Source organism: Candoia aspera, chromosome 7, assembly GCF_035149785.1.
Source record: "Candoia aspera isolate rCanAsp1 chromosome 7, rCanAsp1.hap2, whole genome shotgun sequence".
Taxonomy (NCBI): domain Eukaryota; kingdom Metazoa; phylum Chordata; class Lepidosauria; order Squamata; family Boidae; genus Candoia; species Candoia aspera.
In genome coordinates, this window is record NC_086159.1 from 29,114,319 (window position 1) to 29,125,550 (window position 11,232).

The following is an 11,232-nucleotide window of genomic DNA, read 5'->3' on the forward strand; positions in this document are numbered from 1 at the left end:
TGATCACAGAATACAAAATTTGTTTTAAAAATAAACTCAATGATTCTTATACATCTCCTACCAACAGCTTGTATGTAACTAGATACCATAAGCTTCAGATGAGGCATACCATTCAGTGAAAATCTCAAGACAGTTTAAAGATTAACTCCCTTGTGCCTTGAATATATTTTTGGAATTGTACCTTCCCCTCCATGACCATGTTTAATAGTAATTGTTGATGATGCAGATGATGGATTACATCACCATCAAGAGCTACAATATTTTATATTAATTGGTTGGATGTTTGAGAATCACACCAACCAGCATCCCTTGAACAGTCTTTTCTTTCCTGGATTTTAAGCACACATCCTAACTTAATTCTCCCTCAGTCCTCTTTAATACTGTCTTGCATTCAAAACCCCACCATCCAATCCAGAGAGGGACCATGCATGGTCCTTCAGGAATTGCTGTACTTCAACTTTCATCAACTGTAACTAGCATTCCAACATCATTTGGCTGATATTCCTGGGCACCAGTTGAAAAGGAGATACAGAACTATATGTCAGCAGCATATTGAGGGCATCCAAGAATTAAATATTGAATGAACTCAATCATTCTGTATAGTGTAAGTCTCAACAAAGGACTCTAAGAGATCTCAAATGCCAATAGTCAATGGATTTTCTCCAGATGTCATCTTCCAAGAGCATCAAATTGGAGTTCTCATAAAAAACAGCTGGTCCAAGTCCCATATAGGCCAGGTGCTCCAGAAGAATATTCTAACTGAGTTGAATTATGCCAACTACAGACCAGTGTTAATTGAAAGATTGGACCACAGATGAAAAACAGTTGGGGATTTGTACAATGACTATGCAGAGCCAACAGGGAATGGAAAGCCTATGTGGCCCTACAGATATTGTAGGATGCTAATTCGCATCAGCCCCAACTGGCATTACCTGTCTAGTCCAATAACTTCTGAAAGACTATGAGTTCCCAATTTTTGCTTTGCAGCTTATATTAATTTCTCCCAAGCAAGTGCCCTCCATATGTTTTGGGACATACTAGGTACAGGGAATTTCAGAGAAATACTTACTCCAGTAAGAACTGCTTTCCAGTGGATCATCCAAGGCAGTACTAGTTTTAAGAGAAAGTCCTCTGCCATCAGTCAGATAAGACTCACTAATAACAGACTCACTGTAGTAGGAGGTGGTGTGGGGAGTAGAACTGATCCCTAGGCTAGGTGCAGGAGAGAGACGTTTCATATTGCTTGATTTCCTTCTCAGGGTTCGGCTGCAGGAGAAGAAACCAGAAATGGCATACTAATAAGATGGTATGTGTAGGACGAAGAACATGCAACACATACCCATATGTACACATACAGGTGCTGTTATTTGGAAACAGCACTAATAAACTCCTACCACTTAATATTATCCACACACCACCACCCCCGAGTTGAATTGAATGGGAAAGAGACAAGAAGAGGGGAAAACAATGTTCTCCTAAGGATACTGCAAGCTGGACCTGGATCATCTCTAAACAAGTAGAGAAAATATTTTGTAGTACTAATTTCTCCATATGGCATCCTTCAAATATTGCTGGGATTTCTGGAAGCTGCAATCCCAGTACTCATGGATAAAACTGGACTGGAGAAGGTTATGGTAATGTAACAACTGCATCTTTCTTCACCTAATGAGTTCTAACATGGTTTCCTTTTAGCCTGATTTGTACTCTGCCTTGCTTAATTTCAAGGTTGTATTGCTATCTGTCAGCCCACCTGAATTGCATGCTGTGTGTGTGTGTATCACACAGCCACATATAACTTCATTTATGGAACACAAAAACTGTAATGTGTTGGGCAGATGAGGCAATTTCCTGTCCACCAACACTTTAGAGCAGATTTCCCAAACTGGGTCCCTCCAAATATGTTGAGACCAAAATTCCCAACAAGCATGGCCAGGAGTGTTGCAGTCCCAGCTCATCCAGAAAACCCCAGTTTAGAGAACACTGTTCTATATTATAGCTAGAAGCTCAAGAAATAGCCAGTGAGGCGTTTAGGACATGTCTATTACAAGAGAACATATCCAGAAACCTTGCTTCACAGAGAATTAAAAGAAGCACTACAGCTAAGGCAGAAATAAACATTTTGCTCCTGTAGTGAATTGAAATAAGAACTTGGATTGAATCAGTTTGTAACCATGTTTATGATTGCTTATATGAGTATAGTACTGCATGTTACATTTATTTAATGCCCTTTCCTGTATCCTTCATTTAACATGCTTCAAGAATGATTTTTTTTATTGGGCTAATCTGTGTCTGCCAGTGATTAATTGATTACAGTGTCCATTCCCTGAGTGGGGGCAGAACTCAAGGATATAAGCTGTTGTGCCTCCTTATTTCTGGCTGTGAATGCAGGGTTGGCCTGTTAGGGTAACAACAAGAGCCTTGGCTCAACCCATATACCAAAAATACTATATCTTTTCTAGGCATGCACCTTTAATGATTTCACACACCATAAACCATACCTGGGTTCCCCTCTTCTGGTTGTCTTGTTTCCTTATCAATTGTAAAGCTATTATTTCTGTATTGGGGATTTTCTGCTGTGTATCTGCATGCTCAAACTGTCTTTGATCAACATTCTGTATAAGATCAATGTAACCCTGTGACTCTTGCTCTTTGCAAGAGACCAATGACTTGCTGTAACCTGCCAGCTTTGGAGCTAATAAAACCATCATTTGGATCTTCTCCAACCATTGGTGCTTTGGGGGTGAATGATCCACCACGCTCCCAAGGAGAGATGTGAGTGCATTTTAAAATGGCACAAGCAGCTATTTCTGCCCATAATATTTTTCTTTAAAGTGCATGGGTATGGAGGAAGTAGGAGTAATACAGACAGGTGGTAACATCTTTTTCATCCACCCACACGTCTTTAACCAAGTGGAGGCCCCGCACCCAACAGAGAGAACACTCTGCCTATTCTCTTTCCTGCCTGCTTATTCTGCAACATCTACGGCTTCCCTGATGTGGTTAGCAGCTGTTTATGAGGAAGCAAGAAACCGAATTGAAGAATTTAAGTACAACTCTGGCAAATTGCATCAAAGGGAAATCTTGCCAGTAGTGAGCAAACAGAAGCCTGAAAGAAGGCTGTGAGGGCAAATGCCCTCTTGGTTGATTGTTCAAGAGTTAGATACTCTCTGCTCCAGAGATGGGCAACATTTTTCCTCTTACACATTACACTTTTTAAAAGTGATTATTTTTCCACCTCTAAGGATTGCAGGGGGTGTGGCAGTGGCATAGTGACGTTACTGGATTGGACAAGGCTGAAATCTTTGATCCCTCTTCTCATTTTTTGAGGGGGGAGTACTTTTTTCCCCCAAAGGCCTATTTTAAAATATAAATTAGACTCTTTCCCAAAAATTGCAGTTCATAATTTTTTCAGGACAATTCTGAAGAGTAGTAGGGGCTGCAAAAATGGGTTGCAAAGGGTGACACATGGCTCACAGGTTGCTTATTTTTCATTTTCTCCTAAGAAGCAACTACAATTCCTGACTGATCGGAGGGGGGAGCCTTTTTTTTCCATGTTGCTTTATGGCTATATGTGAGAAAAGCAAGCATCTGTTTGCTTTTGTATTAAAATTATGCTTCTTAGACAAAGAAATGGGTTATGCATCCAAATCTGGCTTCTTCCCATGGCACCAACTCTCCCCTGTGCCTCTGTCCACAGCTCCATTTATACAACTGATCATTTTATTTATGGTTTTCCTTTGTAAATTTGTCATTAATTGTTCCCAGCAAGGAAATTATAGACTATGACAAAGAAATTGCATGTATTCTCTACAAACAGTATAAGGTTTTCTTGAGAAAATATTGATTTTTCTCCATTTAGAGTTCCTACCACTATTTCAAGTGGAACATAGTTGTGAGAACATGGGCCATACTGTATAATGATCAGTTCCTGTGGTATCAGCAATGATGGCTAATTTAACTCCCTTGCTGTAGTACCTATAACTTTTATCTATTTCTTTTAAAGCAGCCTGTGTAGATGTGCCTTCATTCCTAAGCTACTTCTAATTTCTAAATGAAGAATTGAAGTATCTAATACAGTGTTTCTCAACCCTTGCAACTTTAAGATGTGTGGACTTCAACTCCCAGAATTCCCCAGCGAGCTAATAAAGTTGCCAAGGTTGAGAAACTGATCTAATGGGAATGGGAGCTCCCCAGCCTCTCTAGTGTAGCCTTCCCTGACCTGGGCTACAACTCCCACAATTCCAGTCAGCACAATTACAGATTGATTTGATGGAAATTAAGGAATGGTAGTCCAACCAGACTGGGGAAAGCTGATTTAAAAAACAACCCTTGCATTTTAAAACAATTACATACTGGCTATCTATTGTACTACAACTACTGTACTGAAATGGTCTAGAACAGTGGGTGGCTGGCTGGGGAATTCTGGGAGTTGAAGTCCACACATCTTAAAGTTGCAAAGGTTGAGAAACACTGCATTAGATACTTCGATTCTTCATATAGAAAGTAGAAGTAGCTTAGGAATGAAGGCACATCTACACAGGCTGTTTAAAAAGAAATAGATAAAAGTTGTAGTTACTACAGCTATAGTCTGCTGGTTGAGGAATTCTGGGAACTGAAGTCCACACATCTTAAAGCTGCCCAGACTGAGAAACACTAGTCTAGGAAGTGCCAAAGGTAATTAAAAAATCTTGAAAGGTTTTAAAACACCCATTATTTGTAATTTAGAAGGAGCAAAGCAGATTGGGAAGCTTCTTGGTGCAATCTTTACTGATGCACTTTGTTCTATTTACAGCCAGATTCAACTCTGATGCTACTTCACAGCTGGATCCTAACAGCTACTACTAACACAAGACAAATCTTAAGTGCAGGGAAAGAGAGTGAACAGGAGACGCTCTCTGCTTTATAAAAAACAAGACAGAATTGTATAATTCTGTATAATTCTGTCTGTATAATTCTTTATTGTAAGCTGCCCAGAGTCCCCCCCGTAGGGGTGAGATGGGCGGTGAATAAATTTGTAAAATAAATAAATAAAAATAAATAGATGTGGAAAGAACATAAATGGGAGAGTCTCCCAACAACCCCTCTGAAGTCTGAAAACAGTTGCTCTGGGCAACAGTTTTTAAAAAACTGCTCAGGTGATAAAAGAGACAAATCAAATTTAACAACAGATTTTCCAAAATGTAGCAAGACTAAGCTATGATACCAATTGAAGCAAATATTTGTAGCTCAGGGTTGAACTGTAGAGTCCTTGGTGCTCTCTGAGCCTTGTTTTCTTGCAGACGTTTCACTGCCAGACTAGGCAACATCTTCAGTGCCAGTGATGTTGCCTAGTCTGGCAATGAAATGTCTGCAAGAAAATAACAAGGCTCGGAGAGCACCAAGGACTCCACTAAGCTATGAAACTCAGTGTTAAGCCAGATTGTCTAGATTTATGATTAATTTGAAATCCAGATTTAGAGCCCTCAAACCCTTTCTCAGTTGCATTCCAAATCAAATATCAACCACCAAATGTGGTTTTCAAAATGAAAACTCTGTATTTTTTTAAAAAACCAAAAGCCTGTTAAAATTACAGTATATGAATTCAGCCTGAGCTTAGTTGAGTTCTGTACCAATACTGAGACAGCTACAAATATACCACAGTGCAGAACAGCTCTTCCTATTTCCACTTCACGCAAGAGGCCCATTAAGTCAACCTTCTCTATCCTATTGCCTTTCAAATATGTTGAATTACAGTACTAATAATCATGGGAGTTATATCTGGCACTGATAAAGGATGGCCAGTTGGGGATGACTGGAGTAAGTGATCACATTCAACCTGAAAGTATGGAAAGCAGAAAAAATGAATTAATTTTACCACTCAAAATCTGAAGAAACCCAATACCTTATTAGCATACTGTATATGGAGGGGAGCCTCCCTCTTCCTTCATTCCCTCTTACCTATTTGAACTCTCTTTAAACAGGGGCTGAGGTCCACTTAGCAGTGAACTTCCTCCACTGCTGCTGTTGCCATTATCTTCACTTCGATAACTGTGGAAAGTCCCACCAATGCGCTGGCTTCGTCGAGACATGACTAAAAAAGAGCCGCTGCCACACTTCTGTCAAGATTCCTAGAGGAAGCAGCACAGAGAAGAGAACATCAGAACAGACGTAAGTATTATGAAGATGGGTTTTGATGGAACAGTTTTACTGAGTATAGAAGAAAAGCTCACAGAGCCCAGCACTCTTTCTCTTACTGGCCAAGCCAATTTCTCTATAAAGGCTACGTAACTGCAATAGATCTCTCTTGCTATTGCTGATATTCCACTTTTCCGATCTGGACTTCAGAATCCTTAGCTAACACTCAATTCCAAGAATCCCTGCTACTGTGTTCCAAACCGTGCCACTGTTCTGATGTATCCTGCTTCTAGACAGGGAAGTTCCCCTTATTTGTAGTAACTAATGTAATAGCTACTAAGACTGAGGACAGCCAGTTTGGTGCAGTGGTTAAGGTATCAGGCTAGAAACTGGGGGGCTTTGAGTTCTAGTCCTGCCTTAGGCAAGAAGTCAGCTGGGTGACCTTGGGCCAGTCACTCTCTCTCAGCCTTAGGAAGCAGGCAATAGCAAACCACTTCCAAAATCTTGCCAAGAAAACTGCAGAGACTAGTACAGGCAGTTGCCAAGAGTCAACACTGACTCAAAGGAACCCCCCCCCCCAAAAGCAACCTAAGGGTGTGCAAAACATTTGAAAGAAATCTTTTGCAGAATGTGTTAGAGCAAATAAAGCAACTATTTTTGAAACATCAAGGCAGGCACATCCTTGCAGGACCTGAGTGGCTGCTTCAGATGTTGTCTCAGTCATTTGCTCATGTCTTCTTTTGGGTAAATAAGTAATTAATAGTAACAAAGGTAATGGCAAACCATGTCAGTACTATTGCCGAGAAAACAGCATGACAGTATTTGTCTACAGTCATCAGGATCTAAGCTCGATTTAAACAACTTCAGTAACTTAACACCTTCTCTAGTATTTAAAAAAAACTTTTTCCCATATCTCATCTCTTATCAATAAACAAATTGTAAAAACTCATCATTCAATCCTTACCAGCAAAAGTCCATTAAGGGCTACCAGAAAAAACAGCACATATATTTTATCCTTAATAAAATAAATCCATTTTGTATTCCAACGTATCACTTTCTCTAAGAGATAAAGCAAAAGAAATCTCTCCCCATATCTTATCTATTATTTGTGAACAAATCTTTAAAGTCTCATCATACAGTCCTGGTCAAAAAAAAAAAAAGTTCCATTAATAGGTACCAGAAACCACAACATATATATTTTAACCCTGGTTGAATAAGTCCACTTTATATTCCTTCCGTCGACTTTTAAAAAGCTTGGCCTTTAATCCCTTCAAATAATGTCCCAGAAGTTGTTTATACTTGTCTGGAGGGAGGGAGGAGGCATCATAAGCCGCTCTGAGTCAATTGCTGAGAAGGGCAGCTATAGAAATCGAATAAATAAAGAATAAAATAAATTTCTTTATATACCTTTTTTTCTTAGTTTCTCTTTTCCTTTTCACTGCACTTTTCACTTTTTTTCTTTACTTCTGACTGCCACAGGCATGTGAGTTTAGTTTCTAGCCAGCTGACAGATGAATGAGATACTCCTATCAGGGCATCATGAACCAAATGCATCTTGGCCAGGAATGGTAGAGCTTTTAGGCAAGACAGGAATACATATCCCAGCCAAGACCAGGCCAGTCTGGAACTGAGTCAAGCACCACCCCCAGCAGCAGCAACTATATTTAAACAGCATCAGCCACCCTGCAGATTTGCCCGCTGAGATGGAAAACAACCCAAATAGCAGAAACCTGGTCTGACATTGTGCCTATCTTTCACACCTAATTCCTTATATGGTTAGAAAGCCTCCCTCCCTGCTCGTTACCACAAGCAACTGAAGTCAGAAGTCTGCTCATTAGCAATTGTTTATGAACATTTACACCATCATTAATATTCTAATTAGGTTTCTATCATGCCACAGCCTGCATTTCTCCTCCTACAACAGAAGTTGTCTCCTGGGAAATGTCTCCAATTTTCAGCAAGTCACGTGGCACAAATGTACAATAGGGTTCCCTTGCCTAGCTGCAATCTGTGCTACTGCCACCCTCCACACCCCCTCCCCTTCTGTTCTTCAATTTTTCATTATTCCCACCCTTCTGCCTGGACTGCAAAACTCCAGAGCACCACTAGATCAAAGCAAAAGAGGAGTTATCTCTCTCTTTCAGCTGCAATCTAGGGGTGGTGGGGGTTAGGGTTAGGGTTGCAGCCCAAATTTGGTAGCTAGTTCCATTGTTGTTATAGCACACATTCCTTCCTATAATTTTACCCCCTAAATGTGTAGGAAGCAAAGAGAAAACCAAAGAGACTTTGTACCAAATTCCCAAGAGTAACAGAAAGTACTGATGCATCCTTTCAACTCAATTAGGATGCACATTATTCCCTAGGCAACTCCACTGAAATCAAATATGCTACTCCAGGAGAAAAACTGGCCTCCTTTCCTTCACATCTTTCAGATCTATTCTTCCCCTCTCTGAGACCTTGACTAATGCTTTAATCTCTGAGAAATAAGAGACCCTGTGGAGCAGGGCTTCTTAACCGTGGCAACTTTAAGACATGTGGACTTCAAGTCCATAGTCTTAAAGTTGTCAAGGTTGAAAAACACTGCTATGGAGCAAAAACTGCTCCATTGTTTCAAATGACAAGGCAAATTTGCTAGATTAGAACATTTAAAGGAGACAAGTTTGTGAGACAGCGTGGCATAGTGTCAGGAAATTCAGATTGTATTTTGATTGTCTTGTATTCACAAGGTGGGGTCAGGCTATGCCCACTTTCAATCTCCACCCTTACCTCTCCCCCACCCCTGACAATATAGGAATATTAATAGTTCTTATCTATATTAGCACTTGGGCAGCACCATGTTCATTTTTTAGTCTAAAGAAGACATGTTATGTGGTTTGTTGAGCGTTGGGCTAAAACTGCAGAAATCAGCATGTAATCAGGCATGAATATTTTTCACTGAGCCTAGATCACAGGGCTCTTGAGAGGAGAAAATCAAGTGGGGTAAGTGATATATGTCACTATTAATCTCCCTGGAGAATCAGTAACATTAAATAGAACAAATATCCCACATTTCCTCTCAGTGGCTCAAAGCAATACACAGGACTCTTTCCCCGCATAACCTCACAGCAACAATCTTGCAAAATAGGTTAGACTGGGTTGCAAATGGGCCAAGATCATTTAAGAGGAATTTAAATCTAGGTCTCTCCAGGCCAGGATTTCCAGATTCGGACTCTTCCCGCGGGCGAGTTCTCCCTCCTTCTCTTTATAAATTAACCGCGGACAAGAACTGCCAATTTAACCCCATCCTTCAATACTTCATAACTACAATTATAACCACATCTCAATTACAAGTATTAAGAAAGGCCAGGAGGAAGGGAAGAGAAAATGGTTTAGGCAACGGCAAAACTGTCAAACCAAAACAGTACAATGATTTTCGTTGTTTCAATTATAGCAGATCAAGCTATTACAAAAACCTCGCGTTCTGCTTCTTCTCCTCGATCCACATGGCTGCCTTGCACTTTTCAGTTGCAACCTGGTTCGTTGTGTTACTTCCAAGCCCATCGACGGAACTTATATCCGAACAAACATGCATAGTATCGGGGCGTATTTGCTTCCCTTGCGGCCCCCCTTTCCTTCCCCGGTTTTCCTCTTTATCTCCTAAGAAAACTTCCAGGCTGCAGCTCGCTTCTTCAGAACGGCAACAAACGCGGCACGCGCAAGGTTGGTCCACGCTGCTTCTTGCCGGAAGGAAGCGAGACCATCGGAGCCTCGCTTTTGAAAAAATAAGCAACTGCGTTACCAGAAATGCAGAAACGAAGCCGCGATCTTCGGAAAAGAGAGAGGAGGACGGGTGGTAGGGAAGGCGGACCGCAACCGAGCACTCCTTGGAAACGTGGGACGAGCCCCATCATCCCCAGCCACTATGGCCCAGGTTGATGGGACTTGTAATCCCCGCAACAATTTGGAAGGGGATCGGGCTGGAAACGGCTCACCGCTTGGCATGTTTTGAAGGTGGGAAATAGCTCGGGCACCGCAAGAGCGGACGGGGGGGAGGCGTGGGGGGGGGCGAAATACCTACTCCCAAGAGAGAAGAGAAAAAAGCCAAGGAAGAAATACCCTCCTCTTTCTCTTTTTCCTCTTCTCTTCTTTCTCTTCTTTTAGAGCACGAAGTTACCTTTTACGACGGCTTCAGGAGAGAGACGCCCCAAAGAACTCCAAACAAAAACACGAGGCGGCCCCCAAATGCAAAGAGGCTCGGGTCTTTCTTCTGGGCAGGCGAAGTTAGGGGGCTTTTTAATTGTTTTGATTAATCCCAGAATGCTGCTGCTGCTGCTGCTGCTACTGTTGGTTCGGCCCGCTCGAAGCCCCAGCAAGCGCCCGCGCGCCAACAATAGAGCCTGGTGGGGCTCTTGCCCTCTTCTCCAGTGCCTGCGTGCGCCTGTCAAACCTCACCAGCATGAGCTTATTGGCAGGAGCCGCACCTGACCCGGACTGTCAGTCTCCCGCGACGGCCTGTGCCTATTGGTTGGTTTGAACAAGAAGCGCCCTCAGTTGGCCGCCCCCACCAGTCCGTTTTGTGGATTCAGCTGTCGGGTTGCGCAAGAACAGGCTCAGGGCGGGTTCAGCTGCAGCAGGGCTGGCCCCGCCCCCTATTGGGCGCGGCGTGGAACAGGAAGGAAGGCCGGAAAGCGGGGCACTCGCTCCGGCTTCGGGAGGAGCTGCGATCCCTGCGGGTGCAGCGGCTGTTGCGGGCGGATGTGGCGGCGTCCAATTAAGAGTCTCGTTTGTTTCAAGCATTGCAGGAACGTCCTCGGGCAACCATGATTTTTTTTCTTTTTGCCTCAACTCTCGCTCCGTACTTGAGGCAGCTTAAAGTTTTCTGTAACTGTAGCGTTTTCTTTCTCGTCCCAAAACAATTCGCGGTGCTGTGATCTGGGAGGCTTCCATGACACTGTGTTGGGTTACTGACGATGGGATCTGCCCACCTCTTAGACTGCTGCGGGCATGCGCTCTCCCCAGCGGGCACTGTCCCCTATGGCTATTTTGGCTTGGGCTGGAGGAAAGGCTGAATGCCACACAGGTTATGCACTGTGAAAATTTGAGAAACACCCCCTTCCCCCGAAGGAGAGATGACAGTCC

At 42.4% G+C, this 11,232-nt stretch overlaps 1 protein-coding gene across 1 annotated transcript in view; it reads right to left on the reverse strand.

The window, feature by feature from the left end:
• Positions 1-10,541, reverse strand: part of SUN2 (Sad1 and UNC84 domain containing 2) — a 33,996-nt gene extending 23,455 nt beyond the window's left edge. Inside the window, exons 1-3 of the mRNA XM_063309440.1 lie at positions 10,268-10,541; positions 5,938-6,107; positions 1,070-1,266 (exon numbers count right to left, since the gene is read on the reverse strand). Coding sequence (XP_063165510.1) covers positions 1,070-1,266; positions 5,938-6,068 — 328 coding nt within the window. The 5' untranslated portion in view covers positions 6,069-6,107; positions 10,268-10,541. The remainder of the gene's footprint in view (positions 1-1,069; positions 1,267-5,937; positions 6,108-10,267) is intronic.
• Between the last annotated feature and the right edge of the window lie 691 nt (positions 10,542-11,232).